Below are 16,240 nucleotides of genomic sequence, written 5' to 3' on the forward strand. Positions count from 1 at the left end.
ACAAACGCAGCAAGGAGGTCACAAGCTTTTAAATATAGTAGCATCTGTCTTTCAGTCTATGTAAAAACTGACTTTGTTGAAAATGTTTTTAATCATTCCTCAGGCAATTTACCTCTCTTACCCACTTGATGGCCATCTGTTATTCCAGTTTATAAATTCAATCATTGTGTCATCATATAGTTATGTTTTAAACGTTCAGTCTGCATTTGGATCTTGATCAGCTACACAGCAGCTCTTAAGTATTTCTGAAATCATTCAAAAACCTTCACTCACAAAATTCTATAAGCACTAAAATAGACACAAAACCACTGCCAAAGCATGTCAATAAAACAGCCAATGAGTGCACTTCAACCTAGAAATAATTCACACACTACAGCAACACTAAATTAACATAGAAAAATCAATATGACCTCGGACAACAAGCAACACTGATGAATAAAACAGCATTTCTTTATAGTCTCCTGTTCACTGAAAGACTGATACACACATCCTTCTCCATATGAAGACGCAAGACTAAGAACCCATGCAATCATTAGATACAGTTTGCAAAGTAACAGAGAATAAATATGACAGACCTTTCCCAACTAATTACTTCTTGCAAACACCCATCCACTACAAAGTTTGTTCTTCTTATAACTGCATATATAAAGTGAAGTCCCAGATGTTTGGTTAATAGCAGAATTGATTACATGCTCTGCAATATGACAAAATATTCTGGCAGAGTAACAATCACCCTTATTTTGATCTAGTCTCCCAAAAGCAAGTTATCAGAAACGCTAAAGATCCTATGTGCTTGCATATGGTATAGTACATGGCTCAATGAAGTTAAGCAAAAAAATTCAACTAATACTACTGGATGCTCTGTCAGGCCTACAGAAGCTCCATTTGTTTGTTTGACCAAAGGGATTTGTTTTTAAAATATTCCTTAAAGTTCTGAGTGGGCAGTTATTATCTGTCAACACTTAAAAACTCCAATAAAAGTATTATAATTATAAATAAATATTTTTATAAATAGAACTTTACTGATTAACTGTTGCAGTTATTTTAGCCTGTGAATGAATACCTTAGTGCATATCCATTTGGGAAGTTTCCACTGACACAGCTGTTTCCATTCATGGGAAACACAAATATGTATTTACTCTGAACGCACAGAGCCATTTTAAATAAAGTAAATCTACAGAAGGTAAATAACCCTGCAGATCAGTTTTGACATAGAGACTGTAAAAACCTGAATCACAAGTGTTATGGAAATAATGGTTATACAGTTTAAAATGGAGAATTTAAAAAACTTATTTTAAGAGCTGTGTTCACTCTCTCTTCCTATGTCCAAATCAGCAAAGCATGCTAAATTATTTTGCTGAACTGCTTTCAGAAGCACAATATGGGAATGTTCAAATTTTTACAGAAAAATTTAAATCCTAACTTTTGAAAACACGATCTTCTACATGATAAACAGTTTATTTAGCATTTCTTTTCAGTATGTGGGCCAGACAGTTCCGATGACAGAATCTACAAAAAAATTGCTAAAATAAGTAGTTACTCAGCCTCCCTCTCAGTGCAGAACAAACATTCAGAAGCTACGAGCAGGCTCCAAAACTGGAATAGTGTAAAAAAGGTGATGATAAAAACATTCCTATGGGGTTTGTTGTTCTTGTAAAGCCTTTTTATACAGTTTAGCATTTGTGATTTTCAACTTTTTCTGCTTCAAATACTAGAATTGAATGGGAGCAAGTTCTAGAAAATATGTTTTCAGAACAAATCCAAATTCTCTGAGATGTAAACTGTCCACTGGGAGAGCTGGCAGTGCTGCAAAATATCCAATGGAAAGCAGTCTAAAGCGTTGGGCTTTCCAGGCTGCCCCCTTACAAGTGCACTGTTACTGCTGGAGAAGTAGAGCTTTTCCTTCAGGCGGGTTCTGAAAGAAATTTCACAATATAGGAAGTGGCAGAGAAGCTGGTACATATCTACAGCTCCCATGGATTTGTAGCTTGTCTTTAGAATGGGAAAAAAATTGCAAGTAGCAAAGCCAGGAACTCAACTATTCTTTCTACAGTTCCACCTAAAACTACCTGCCAGATGCTGCTATTGGTATCTCAGAGTGGCTCGCAACAAGTCTGTCTCGATGTGACAGGGAGAGACAGAAGCACTCTTTACCTCCCCTTGTAACCTGCCATACTTCTATCTGTTCTGTACTCCTAAGCCTCACAAGTCATGCAAGTCCATGAATTATCCAGTTTAGAGGAGAGGGAAGGAAGAAGAGAAATTGTGTACTTTTGAGGAAGTCATCTTATAACAATGAACTGTTCTCATTGTTTTGCCATGCAAGTGCAAATAGCGCAGAGGGATAAGCAATGTGGTATATGGTAACAACTTATGTCCATAGTATGTAAGTGTCGACTTAGCGCTGAGGCATATGGTGTAGATGGTTGATGGGATATGGTTGATGATTGGACTGGATGATCTTCAAGGTCTTTCCCAACCTAGACAATTCTGTGATTCTGTAAAAGCTTACTAAAATTATTGAGAATGTACTACTTTTATCCACCATTTAGGATTTTATAAGTAAACTTTCAATTTCTATAGCAGTTTATTCATGTAAGGGCTCATTTGCAAAATTAAGACTTCTGCCTCTTAGAGACAATCTATGAGAGGACAAAGTTCTCTGCCCACATTAATGGATTCCCCTATTCTTAAGTCAATTATACCAAAACACAATTTGGATATCTATCTTAAAAATATTTTAGACATGCCAAATAACTGAAGTTACATTATTGATTGCTAATAATTAGAAACCTGCATATATCACATAGAAAGAACAAATCCAATTTTCAGTACACAGAGTTGCAAGACAATACTGGTTGGAAAGTATACACTACCTCTCAATGGCTGAGAATTTTAGAGTCAATTTTTTAAAAAAATACTGCTGAGAAACATGCAACATGATTGCTTCCTCCAGTTAAAATTACGGCTACAGGTAATTTTACTTTCATCTGTTGCCATTTTGTTCCCCTCCAGAATTCAAGGTGAAATAGTGACCAGTTTCCATATAATGGAAAGAATGCCATGTACTCTGTGCTATTCACAACTTAGACTGGAATTCAAAAACAAGATCCTGGTTAATAAATTGGGTCAAGAGTAGCAATCACCTCAACCAACCCTAGCCACTCAGAAGTCATCTGTTTAGTCTAATCTTATGTTTCTTTTAAAGTCAATGAATACAGATCAGCTACAGTGAACTGCCCCATTGAAATGCTTAAAATACGTATCAGATGTATTCTATTTACATACACATTTATACATTTATATATACACAGATCAAATGAAAAAGGTATTTTTGAAACATAGAGTAAGTTACTTTCCATGTGGGTTAAGTGTTTCTACAGTGTTCACTGCAGGATGACATTAAACTAGGTGCTTCACTAAGACAGCTGAAGCGAGAGGATGCTCATCAAAAATTATTGAGGACTTAGCCCTAATAAAGCAGGCTAAAACCAGGATTTCAAAACATCACAAATCAGCATAAAACCAGTTTACAAGCTGTTGTACGAACCTGGTCCAATCTTCCTTATGAGGAAGCCTGTAACCTTCTTAGGGAGTTTTACAATACTTGTACAAAACACTTTTCCACAGCTATTTAATTGTATGGGAGAGCTCTAAAATTATACAAGTTCTATTGGATTTTGTAAGTTCACCAACTTCTCCAGGGTTCTGCCAAACTCACCTTAACTAAAGTCTCTTAGTCTTCCCAAGGGCTCCCCAATAAGGCAGCATTTCATAAGCTGTTTTCTTGTGGTGGCTTGTTTCCATTCTAGTGCCCCTTTCAATGTTAAAATGTTAATGTAGTGACACAAATTCTAGTTCTGTCAATTTCTTTCCAAGCACCTTTCAAGTGTCATAGTGTAATGCATAACCATAAAACCATTCTTCCTGTTCTTTCACAGTCTGACACACCCGAATGCACCTTGTGATGGAATAGTAACACTATGCTCATCTGGGTATCACTTAACTATCAATGGAAAGTTGGAAGAACATCTACCTCTGCCCTATGACAGAACCACACCAATGCCTTTAAACACATTTTAGTTCCATCACAGGCATATCAATTAACAAGATATGTGGAAACTACTATTTAACTGATATTTTCTTTAATATGTAGGAAGAAAAAAAGGCAGAGCATATCTTATGTGGGTACAAAATGTGGCTGTAAGGTAAAGTTTAAATAGTAGTTTACTTTGGTTTTAAAAATTCAGGATTTATAGCAATATGTGGTTTTGCAAGCTACTGTGGTCACAGCACAGCAATTCATTATGAAGAACAGAAATATAAACGTGTTCTTCCACTGTTTCTCAACTGTGCCAGGCAAAATATTTTCATTTCATAGCATTTTCTATTTCAGCTGTTTATGTGAATCTTCTTTATTTACTGTAAACCAATGATAACTTCATCTAGTTGATCTCTATGCGCTACTGGGGAAAGCTGGTCAGTGGACATAATTTAAAATAATCAAACCCAAACCAGCCATCTAGGCCATTTCAATAGCTCAGGCTATTATTGAGAGTATGACTAAGATACACAGATTTGCTTCATCTTAAATTCTGTTATTCCCACTCTGTTCCTGCTTTATACCAGAAAAATATCTTCGGAATTTAATAAATATTTCTCCCATCCTCCTTAGTTTTTTTTCCCCCCACATGTAACTGTTGTGTCATAAAAATGAAAACACCTCTTATTACAACATTTTGGTCATTTCTTTACTTGAAAAAAAAAAAATCTAGTGGAAAAAATACAAAATATTATAATAATTTTAAAGCAAATAAACTCTTCCACTCCACCTTTGACATAATTTCTACCAACATAATTGTTAGCATTCTTCAAAAAATTAGAATTTGGAAGTTTCTTCTAGAAATTAATCCTACTAAACTAACCTCATTTCATTACCGTCCTCTTAGCTGGTATTGTTACCATCAGTGATTAACAAGGTAAGATGAACTGCAACTGCTCACTGACTCACAGGCAGATACATCAAAAAGTGTTCACTTTAACTTGAGCTCATATAGATGTAAGAAGATACTGGCACAGCACCTCCTCTAATACTTCCATTGCAGAGACCCTTGGAAGATTCCATTCATGAAAGAGTAAGATAAAATACTGAAAGTCCCTACCTTCACCTGATGATCCTGAAAGGTCTATGATGACATACACTCTCCCTTCTGGCTCCAAGTCAATCTGTAATCAAGAAGAGAATTAGAAGAAAACTTAGAAGGGCTCCCAAATCAAGTGACTGCACATGCAGGAAACAAAGTTTCCAAGCCTCCTGAAGCCAAGGTGTAGGCAGGATACATAGGCAGGTCTACAGTTCACTACTAACAGAGCATCCTTTTGCAAAGAGGTGTTGAGGACCTCGTAACCTTCACTAAAGTAAAAAAAACCAAAGTGTGTGTCCTCAGCACTTGTAAAGCTTGAACCCAGTGAATTTTACAAATCAAATATTCAAAGCACTGTTCTGCCATACATTTGCACCACTATTTCCAAGGAGATAAGAAAGTTAAAAAGTTCTGCTACCGAGTAACTTTTTTAACTGTAGTTTATACTGAGCCCAGCTACGCAAATGCTAAAAACAACACTGTGACCTAGTCAGATCCCAACGAGACTGATCAGCTCTGGTCACAGAACAGGGAAAAAGAACACACACAGCTGATATGGCCGATTAACACGTGTTTATAATACTCCCTTTGTATCCCCACTGGGAGAAAGAAATACATGCTTTATCCTTTTTGTATTTCTGCACCGTTCTGGTAGATCTGAAGGAGTCTTTGCTCTTGTGGGGATCACTTCCACTCAACCTGAAATACAGGTGCTCAGTATCAAGCTGCTGTACTTCAAGATTTAACAGGCTGTGGGAATAAGTCCTGTACATTTAGACACTGCAATGAGGAGCTCATTACAAATCGTCCTGTATTGTAGCACACTCTAAATAGTGCTGGATTCGAGTATCCTAATGTTGGACCACACAAAAATTGCAGCCAACCATATCAAAAATTAAACTGTAACTAAAACACTATGTAATTGATAGCTGTCACGTAGCAGTTGTCACACAGTTTCAGAAACTGAGTGCAGCGATGTGGTGTACATTAATACTAAAAGAGAATGAAAATATAGTATGTAAAGCACAGGGGTAAAATTGCATGCCCACTGACAGGGTGCTTCAAGGGGTCGCGTCTGCCATGGCCTGTCCTCTGTCCCACCACTCCAGCCAGGAGCGGGCAGCCCCAGCCCTGGGGATCAGGCACGGCCTGGGGATGGGGGCAGGCCAGACCCGGGCCCAGGCTGACATGTGGGCCCACAGGTAGGCCCAGCTCGGCAGGGCCCAGGACTGGGGAGGGCAGGGCTGCAGGGACTTGGAGATCGGGTCCTACTGCAGCATCGCTGGGGCACAGGCTGGCAGTCCTGAGGCTGACATGGGAGCAGGACTATGGGTCCTTGTCGGTGCCAGACCAAACAGACACAGGGCAAAAAGAAGGGAGCGTGCCTAATTGCTGGAGTTCAGCCAAGTCCTGCTCTCAACGGACAGAAACCCCAGAACTTTCCTGATGCTTCTGCTACACTGAGGCAACCGCACATGGGGCCTGTGGTTGGGAACAGGCTACCTCCCCTCCCACCCCACCACAGCCTCCTCCCGCACCACGCTGCTTTGTCGCAACATTGGACTGCAGGCCTTGATTCGCCGATGTCAGCAATTGACACTGAGCTGCCCCTTAAGTCACGAGTGACATCAGAGTATGGCACTAGAGCAGAATAAGATGATAATCAGATCACCATTTCACACTAATAACTTGGGAGACCCATCTGTTGGTCTTTGCAAATTAGCAAATAAATGAGGAAAGGAAGGAAATGCCAAAACATCAAGGCTATGCCAGGCTTTGCCCGTCAATGTTCAGCGGACAGCTTCACAGGGCAACCTTTTTTGTCTCCAGGGTTCACTCATCACCTGAGAGGACCTTTACATGAGGAGCACCTCTGCTGTTTCCTTCTTTTGGGCCACAGCTGCTGACTGCATCATAGTGATGCAAGCTCCTCCTTCTGTAAACCAGCTCCTCACAGAAACGCTTCTGTGCCATTCAAAAGCAAGCCGGTAAGAGGAGTTCACAGGTCTGCCTGATCTCATCAGACCAACAGATCAAGCAAATGATCTCAACAGCTGCATTGTAAATAGACAAGGCAGGAAATAGGTGTTACGGAGGCCAGGGGTTATTCAGAGGAGAGGAAAATGAAAGCATCCTTGAGTGTTTTTCCATAAATAAAGTGTTGACTATTAAGTAAAGACATTTTTAACAATTTCTGGACTGGCAGCATGAGTTCTGTGGGGGAGGTTTTGGTTGTGGGGTTTTTTTTTTGTTTTTTGTGTGTTGTTTTGGGGGGTTTTTTTTGCTTTTAAATAAAGCTACTGATCTTGAAACACTGCTCCTCTCCCTTTGCATTTTTTAAATAGGAAAATTATTAGAAGATCAGAGGCACAGGTGTATGAATAGACTTTGATGTCTATGCTGAGAGTGGCTTTTAAAAAACTGCTATAGCACTCAGACAGCTGTATTAAAGACAGGCATGTCTAATGCTACATTTTTATCAGCACTATATACTGTTTGGTTAAGCTTTCAGTAAAATATGCAGTTCAAATCCCAGTGTGCATAGACACATACAAAACCCCAACACCATCCCTGTAGAAGAATCAGGCATCTGGAGGAGCTGGTAACCACCATCACAAAATCTGTTCTGCCCATTTAAGTACAAACAGCACTGGAAGCAACTCAGGAAAAAGACTGGAGCACTGAACCCAAGTCTCCACTCCCCATCAAGAGGATTGTTTTCATATACAGTTTATTAAAAACGATGCTTATTGTTTTTGATTGAGAATTTTTGCTGATGCTCTAAGCAGAATGAACTATTTATAAAAGTGAGTCTATCTTACAATGAGAGTATGTTTCAGTCATAAATTGTTCTAATACCAATGAGAATAAAATGGACATACTCTTATTTTCAGGTTTATAAAATACCCATATTTCATTTCAGTGAGTACCTATGCTGACAGTCTCATCAGTCACATCAATTAGTACTTTGGCCAGAAGTTGGCAGTTCAGCTGTCTCAGCTGACCTTACATTTAAAAAGAATACCCCAAAAAAAAGCAGAATCCCCTAATCTGACAGGAATCCTTCTTTTGATCCCAGGTCTTTCATGTATCAAAGCAAGTATGGAATTAAAAGGAATGATTCAATTCTAATTTTGTATGAAATGTTTCTAATTTAATGTCTAAAAATATAATGGTATAAATACCTCCAAAAGAGTCAGATTACTAGAATATAAACTACATGTCTTTTCATTCAATCTGCACATTAAACTGCACTTAGAAGGAGGTGGAGACTATACAATGTAATTTTATAGATAAGTAACAAAGGATGCATACAGCAGAATCTAGTTTCCATGATTTTTTCACCAAATGCCCCGAAAGTTATCACATATGAAATACCCTTCGACATATGTAACCAGAAACAGAATGACTGGCCAAACTCAGCTGAATATAACAGACATCCTTGAACACAATGGGGAATAGCCTGATCACAGCAGTTCTGATTCTGACCCTTCTCTTGGACTAAAAATACCTCTCTCTGAATGCAGCCAAGCATTTATACATGCAGACAGACACTACGAGAAGGTATCTAAAAAGACATTACTGATCAAATGAACAACAGTGAACAAAACAAGATGCAAACTAGGAATGGGACAGAGAAGTTGATACAAGTGCAGCTTTGCTGTAAGCAAGACACATTGCACAATGTGTCTCGCATATACACGGCACATTCTCCACATGCAACAGAACTATCACTGAGCAAACTGATCACCAAAGCATTTTATCGTGTTACTGGACCATGCTATTGCCGTGAGTTTTGTTAAAATACAGAATTGTAGTAGGTGCAAGTAAGATGAATTGTAAAGGTAAATTTCTAGATTGCTAAAATAATCCTTATGTGGAAGTGTATTCAGAAGAGTACAGTGATTGCTGGAAAGCAGCACAGATCTTGAAAAACTCCAGGCATGAATAAGGCATATTAGTAGCCTGTTTCAGGGAACAAAAGGCAACCATCCATAAAACCAGACATACTTTCAGAGGAAAAAACCCATGTTGAAACCATGGCCAAGTTTCAGCATATTGAAGGCATTTATATATTTTCACAGTCATTAATGGATTTTATTTTCATCACCCTTTTGAGACAGTTCCCCATCTGTAAAATGAGATACTCCCAAAGGCACAAGCTAGACTAAATGACTTGCCAGAAAGTCATAGAAGTCGTCTACGGATAAACAAGAACTGAACTGTGGTCTCTGGAGGCCCAGACTGCCCACTGGACCATTTCTTCTATTTCTTGGTTAAACTTCATTTTGTCAAGCAATACACATCCTGTCTTCCTGCAATATCAGAGATATCCAAGTACTTTTTTTCTTTCTTTAAAAACAACTTTAATTGGTTGATATCTAGGAGGCAATTTCCTTTCTTTTTCATTCAGTTAATACTCATCAGTAAAAACAATATCAAACAAAAAATTCCTTAAATATTTCTCTGCAGCACTTCCAAAGCATCACTATTCTTAGGCAATTCTGGAATAATACAAAATTTAATCAAACTATGCAGAAGATCATGAAAATAGTTCAGCTTTTCCTCAAGGTTTTCTTTTGCAATCTTTTAACTTCTGTTCTTCTGAAAAACTGAGTCCTAAACTTGTCTAAAATCTCATCATTGCCCTCCTGTCAGTTGCAAGATGTAATTCCCACCCCCAAAAATATGAAACTCATACAGAATTCTCTTAGACTAAGATTTTGCTAAGGAAATCACACAGTCTCTCTAATCTTATATGCATGAGGAAGATTAGAATATGCTATGCAATTATCTGGGTTGCACCAATGCTTCATATTTGAATATGAAGAAGATTTTACATTCTTGTAAAGCCTTGAATCATTCGCTCAGCACTTGGGGGTGTTTCTTTTTCTTCTAGCCAACAGCACCAGCACAGAGATTTTGCATGTCCTATGGAGCAAACTGAAACCTGTTGTAAACTGGTGATAAACCACTATCTTCACTGGCTCAGTGCCTCATTACTATAGGTTCTCATTTGATCATAACAGAGTCCATCAGCTAGCTACATTCCAAGAGAAGAACATCACCTAAGACTAGGTACATTGTACTCATTTAAACACCAGCTTGTCTCTTGAGAGAGATTTAACAGACATAAATCTCAGATCTGAAATAAACAATGACTACAGAAATGCATTTTCCATAATTGAACTTCCTAACAGCATAAAGTTGAGTAAGTTTTACTCTGATGGTCCTTAACTAGACAGTATATGAAACACAGCAAAAACCCTTCAACCACAAAGCTGTTTAGGATTTTGGCAAGAGTATAGACCTAAATGGACTGTATAAGCAAGAGAAGGAATTAAATCATAAAGGTGCCTTGCACCTTTTGTTGTGATGTTCTAGGATTATCTAATAATTGGATAACTTAAAGTATAAACCTCCAAGGACATGATCTGTCACTGAAGATGGTTATTTAAGTCATGTAGGACTTGAGAAGTCAGAATGTGTTAATCCTTATTGAAAGGGAACAGAAAGTTTCTCTGTGAACATAAAACTTCTCTGAAAGGAGGAGGGAAAGGATTGTGCTTAAAGAGCTGATATCTGCAAAGGCTGAGGGCAGGGGGTGGTTACGTCTGTTGATTTGAGAGGCATCTATTTCAATTTTGATAAAATTATTTTCATGAAAATATAAAATTAGAACAGTTGTAATCTAACAGAAAATTACTGGAGACAGTCTGTGCTGATTTTTTGTTCTTTAACCACAAGATTTTTTTGCTTTAATTTAAATAACTATTAGAGTACCTATTTTAACTTATTTAATAGAAAACAAGACATTAACAGTGACACTCTTTAATATAGTCAAAATAACTGCAGATGAAGTAATTAAGAAACTTTCAAAACACCATCATTACTGGAACAGAAGCAAACTCAGGACCAAAACAACAGCTAGAGGTAAGATTAAACTTGCAAACTTCCCCCTAGCATTCACGCCTGAATTCCTAGCAAGCTCACCTAAAATGAACAGCTTTGCAATACGCTCTGTAAGGTCACCAAAACAGCCAAGAAAATTTTAATAGTATTATCCGAAAATTATCAGATTTCACATATTACATCATTAATTACATGAGGTAAATTTGACTTTTAAAGAAACTGACCAGAAAAGATCTTGAAAATCCCTAGAATCTCTGTTTACTTCTGTGATTTTTTCCCCCCCACAGCCTCTTGATCTTCTGGCCAAAGAAAGCAGGTCTCTTTCAGAGACAGTGCACTGCTGCAAAGTTCACAAATCTGCCTTTCATTATGAATGTTACATATTTGATTATTATAATTACAGAGAAACATAACACAGCTTGCCGCATTGTAATTGACCGCAATGAGATACATAAAAGTTAAGAAATTTTGGCCACAGGGGATTCTATCATTTATTTACTCATACTCAAAAGTCAACAAAAAGACATCAAACATCTTGCATGACCTACAGAAAAGATCAAACACTTTCCAGTGCCAGACACATGCACAGACATAATACAGAACAGAAGCAGCCAGGGAAAACCAAGATTCAGCTGAAATAACCACCGTATTCAGAAATCAATTCTAAACCAAGAATCTTTCCATTACTTAATATAGCATATACCAACATTCAATTTCAGTGTCCTGAATCACATGTGATATGACTTTGATCTTCCATGATCTACCGTACCTAAAGTCTTCCGGGCACCAATGGAGGAACATTTTTGAATGCATGGTGACACACAAATGCATGTATGCTTGTGCACAGGCATGCACATCTGCACACTCAGAAGCTGCGTACTCAATTTTTGCATTACAAGGAGGAACAACTTTTATGGACCACTGTACTGGGACTAGGGTGGTCATGGTTCATTTTCTGGTAGCTTCCAGAAAGTCAACTTGGACAGATGGCTATATTTACATGCAACAAGAGAACAGAGCAGTACAAACAGCTGCAAAGGCATCAAGCAGCATGACCACAGAGGGGTCACTGCACAAAACCAAGTTTCTGACTCCCTGATCTGAAGGGAGGAAGAGATTATCTTCACTTTCTTGAAAGCTTCAGATGGTGAGAGTATATATTGCACTATTATTAAGGTGTTTAACAGTTACATGCCCAAACTGGTTAGGGTTTCTAGATACCCACAATTAGAATTCATGATAGAGGAAAATAAATCAATGAGACAAATTCCTTCATGAGTGGAAAAAGAAGTCACTAACTTTGAGAGACAAGACTGCCTAGACTAACCATTAAGGGCATTCTGCACTAGAACAGGTTAAAGGAGACTCATATCAGTATGAGTGTTTCAGGCGTGTGTGTGTGCTGCTGTTTTGTTGGTTTATTTAACCCTGTACAGTTATTCTGATGATTTAAATGTCTTCTATTAGTAAGGCTTATTCACCAGCCTTCATAAAACTGTTACACAGTACTTTTTACTGTACTATAACTGTGTCCACACTAGAAATAGAGATTGCATTATTTAAGTAATAGTAAGGAAGATCAAGTACAAAGAACCTGAACATGCCCAGAGATAACATGAAGTACAATGTGCAAGAGCTGGGTTTGGCTGAACAACACTAAATTAGGCTTTTTGAGTTAAAGGACAATAAAACCACCTACAAAAAACAAACAAACAAAAAGTCTGCATAAAGCCATTCACTTGAAACATCTGCTAAATTTATTTCAAGAAATAAAAGAAACTCTCTCTTTCCCAAGCAGATGGTTATTTGATTTAAGAATAAAGGAATTGCATCATGTGGTAAGGTCTGACTTGTAATTTCATCACAAGGCTATTCAAAACGTATTCTTTAATGCACCAGTGCAGTGGCACTCTCCAAACCATAGGGAAATAATTAGCTGTCCCAAAATATGTAAAACACATTTATGATCTTGGCTTATGGACAGTTTTTAATGTCATGCTACAGGACTACAACCAGAACGGATGGGGTTATACACCTAGGAATGAAATGCCAAATAGAGAATCAGGACTGCAAGCACATCATGGTTAGCCGATTACTACATGTTACAAGCTAATGAATGCTGTCAATTTGTTTTATTACAGAACAATTTCAGATAACCGCTTGCTCATATGCCTAAACCAAAGTCCTGGTTGGCACATTTGTTCAGTCTCAGAAATCACCCAAACATGATGACTTAACCACACAGCTATTTGGACTTTCTCTAAAATTGCAATAATATTTCCTCTGACTCCACTCTGGATAATCACCATGAAATAGGTATCTGCATAACAGTAATTACATGGATAAGCAGAAGACTTTAGGGCTGACTGGTACTTTTCCTGGTCATATACAACAGTTTTGGTGCACTGCATACATTTTTCCTTACTTCCCTTAAGACTTATTGTGTGAAGTCTTACAGATTGAGATATCAAAGCAACACTACCTGTTACCTGTAAAGTACGTGGTATTTTTCTTCTAATCAGAAAAATTAACAGTTGGAACATCCAAGACTGAGGTGGCATAAATTTAAATCCTTTCTGAATGAAGTAAAATAATCTCCAAAGGCAGGATATAAGTGCTAGGAAATAGTGATATTTAGATGATGTGAAGCTGACCTTCAGTTTTTCACCTGTTAATCCTATTCTAGTCCTCTATAAAAAAAAGATAGATTCTGGAACTTGCCTATTAACAAACTCTAAGACAAAAGTTAGGAACATCGATGACACCCTGGTTTGAGTAAAGGTCTCAACTGCCTCAGAGGGAAGATCCTCCCAGACCAACTATTAGAAAATAAATATACCTTACACAAAACCTCACCACAAACTGGGCCTTCAGACCCTTCCCACAAGAGGTTTCCATTTTCAGTCTTTCAAACACTGCTGTGCAACACCTTTTAGTAACTTTCAAGAGAGATCCTACTGCACTTAAAATCACCAATTAGCCAGTTCGAAGAAAGCAGAAGGGAACTGAATCCACTTTGGTTCAGTTCTAGTAAAGGTTCAATTGTAAGTAAAACTGTACTGGTTTGTTCCAGTTAGCAACAAAACTCACATCTAGGTTTTATTCCAATTAAAAAACAAAAAACAAACAAAAAAAAAACCAAACAAAAAACCTAACTACTGTTTATGAGTTAAGAGTTCAGTTCAGCTCCCTGGGAAGAAAAGAGAAAGGCCCTTCTTATCTGAAAAGGAACCACATTAAATGTACTCTCCATTTGTATTCATGACAGAAATTAATCCTCCATTAGGAAAGAAACAGCTTGATTCAATATGCTGCAAATAGACAAACTGTACTTCAGTGACACTTGCTAGAACTTTTAAGTAGCTACTTCAGGTAGGCAGAACTTAAGAAAGCTAATGAAATAACACAAAACAAGGACCAAAATATCTTCAATTAAAAAACACAAGTGAATGAAGAACAAAAGACCTAGGGAAAAGAGACAATCATGGGAACGTACAGAGACAAAAATTATATATATGGCTCAGAAGTAGCATGATGTTGTCACAACCAAACAAAAGTAAAATAATATTTCAAGAACAAAGCTATGCTAAAGTTACTCTAAAAATCCTGAATTTTGTTTTGGAAACAGATCCATACTCAACTTTTTAACCTCATTCCTAAATCTTAGAATGCTTTTCATTACTATTTCAGCTGTCCTGCTATGTCAAAAGACCAGGGTTTTTTTTCCCCTAACATAAGGGCTAAGCTCTTCAGGACTAATGAAGAAGTTCGTAAACAGTTTTTAAATCAAGACACCAAAACATAGTAACTTCAGAGGTTTTGTTATTCATCCAAGAAATTGCAAGCTTCTCATTTTTAAAATTAAGATGTCTGTGTTTGGCTATCCTTTTAACTGATCATTTTTAGTGACATTAATGCAGTTTTTAAAAATGTGTCTCTTCCTTTCCCATTCAGGTTCACCACAGATAACCCTCTATTTCTGAGGGAAGAAAGTGGAAATACAATCAAAAAAGAAATAGTCACCTCACAGAATTATCTAAATTTGGTTATAGAAAGAGGAGAAGATTGCAAAAAACCCACAAAAATATTTATTTCCCTGTTTAAAAAAAAAAAAAATTCTTCGGCAAGCACCAAGATGAAAGCATGAATACACAAGCATCAAGAATTACAATAAAAATTCTTCAGCTGGGTTATGAAGATGGAAGGAAAAAGTACGTTCTGCACAAATATTCTCTATGTCCTTTCACATATGTATCTGTAACCTGAGCTGCTTTGCAACAAACACTAACTTTACAATAAACAAACATTGCATGATACACAAACCACAATAGTAAAACAGAATTGGCATCAAGTATTTAAACAAAAGTATCCTTCCTGGAAATAACTCTCCTACTTAACAGCCTGCCAAGAATTGCATCAATTCAGAGACTTTGTTCAAGTTATACTAAAAGTTAAGTTTTAAAGAAATTTGAAAGAAGAAATAAGAAAATACATGTCACTTGCAAAACTGTTTGGTTGGGGTTTTTTTTTAATCTTTTAAAATGTTTGTTCAGTTTAGAATGAAAGATATCATTCTGCCTTCCCCAGTGAGTGACACACACAACTACAAGAAATAGGCTGCTGTGCAGATAACACTAGTCCTTTTCCGTAGTGAGTTTTCATTGACCCCTCTGAGGCCTTCCGGCTTGCCTGTTCATCACCTTTTCCACATCGGGGTTTTAAGTAAGGATGTCTATAACAGACCGAAAACTGCGTGCACCTCTCAAGTCTCAGTCCAATATCTAAACAACAACATCATTCTTGTTTCCTAAAAGCTAATTTCTAAAATCTTGTATTAGACAAAAATTTTGCCAGTAAATGTGTGGGTTTCAATCACATAAAATTATTCATATTAGATATATGCAATCATTCAGTCCCTGAAAAAAATAATTCAAGAATAGCACCAAACATTTAACTTTTTTGCCAGGTCTGGGTATTTGTGCAAAAAAAAAAAAAAAACACCAACTCAAAAATTCGTCAGAAAATGTAACCCCAATGCTATCTTTTGTGTCTCTAAAAAACTGCCAGAGGAACCAGCATTTTTATTTCCAGAAGAAAACGTAATTGGAATATTCTCTCTTTGGTTCTATTTTTTTTTTTTAAACTTTAGAAAGTACTACAAATAGCTACCATTTAAGGGGGGG

At 37.3% G+C, this 16,240-nt stretch overlaps 1 protein-coding gene across 1 annotated transcript in view; it reads right to left on the reverse strand.

Moving 5' to 3' along the window:
- Positions 1-16,240, reverse strand: part of PRKCE (protein kinase C epsilon) — a 301,137-nt gene that overhangs the window by 194,376 nt on the left and 90,521 nt on the right. Inside the window, exon 2 of the mRNA XM_026845495.1 lies at positions 5,163-5,226. Within this exon, the coding sequence (XP_026701296.1) occupies positions 5,163-5,226 (64 nt within the window). The remainder of the gene's footprint in view (positions 1-5,162; positions 5,227-16,240) is intronic.

This window comes from Athene cunicularia (genome assembly GCF_003259725.1).
Source record: "Athene cunicularia isolate RWA chromosome 3 unlocalized genomic scaffold, athCun1 chr3_part1, whole genome shotgun sequence".
NCBI lineage: Eukaryota > Metazoa > Chordata > Aves > Strigiformes > Strigidae > Athene > Athene cunicularia.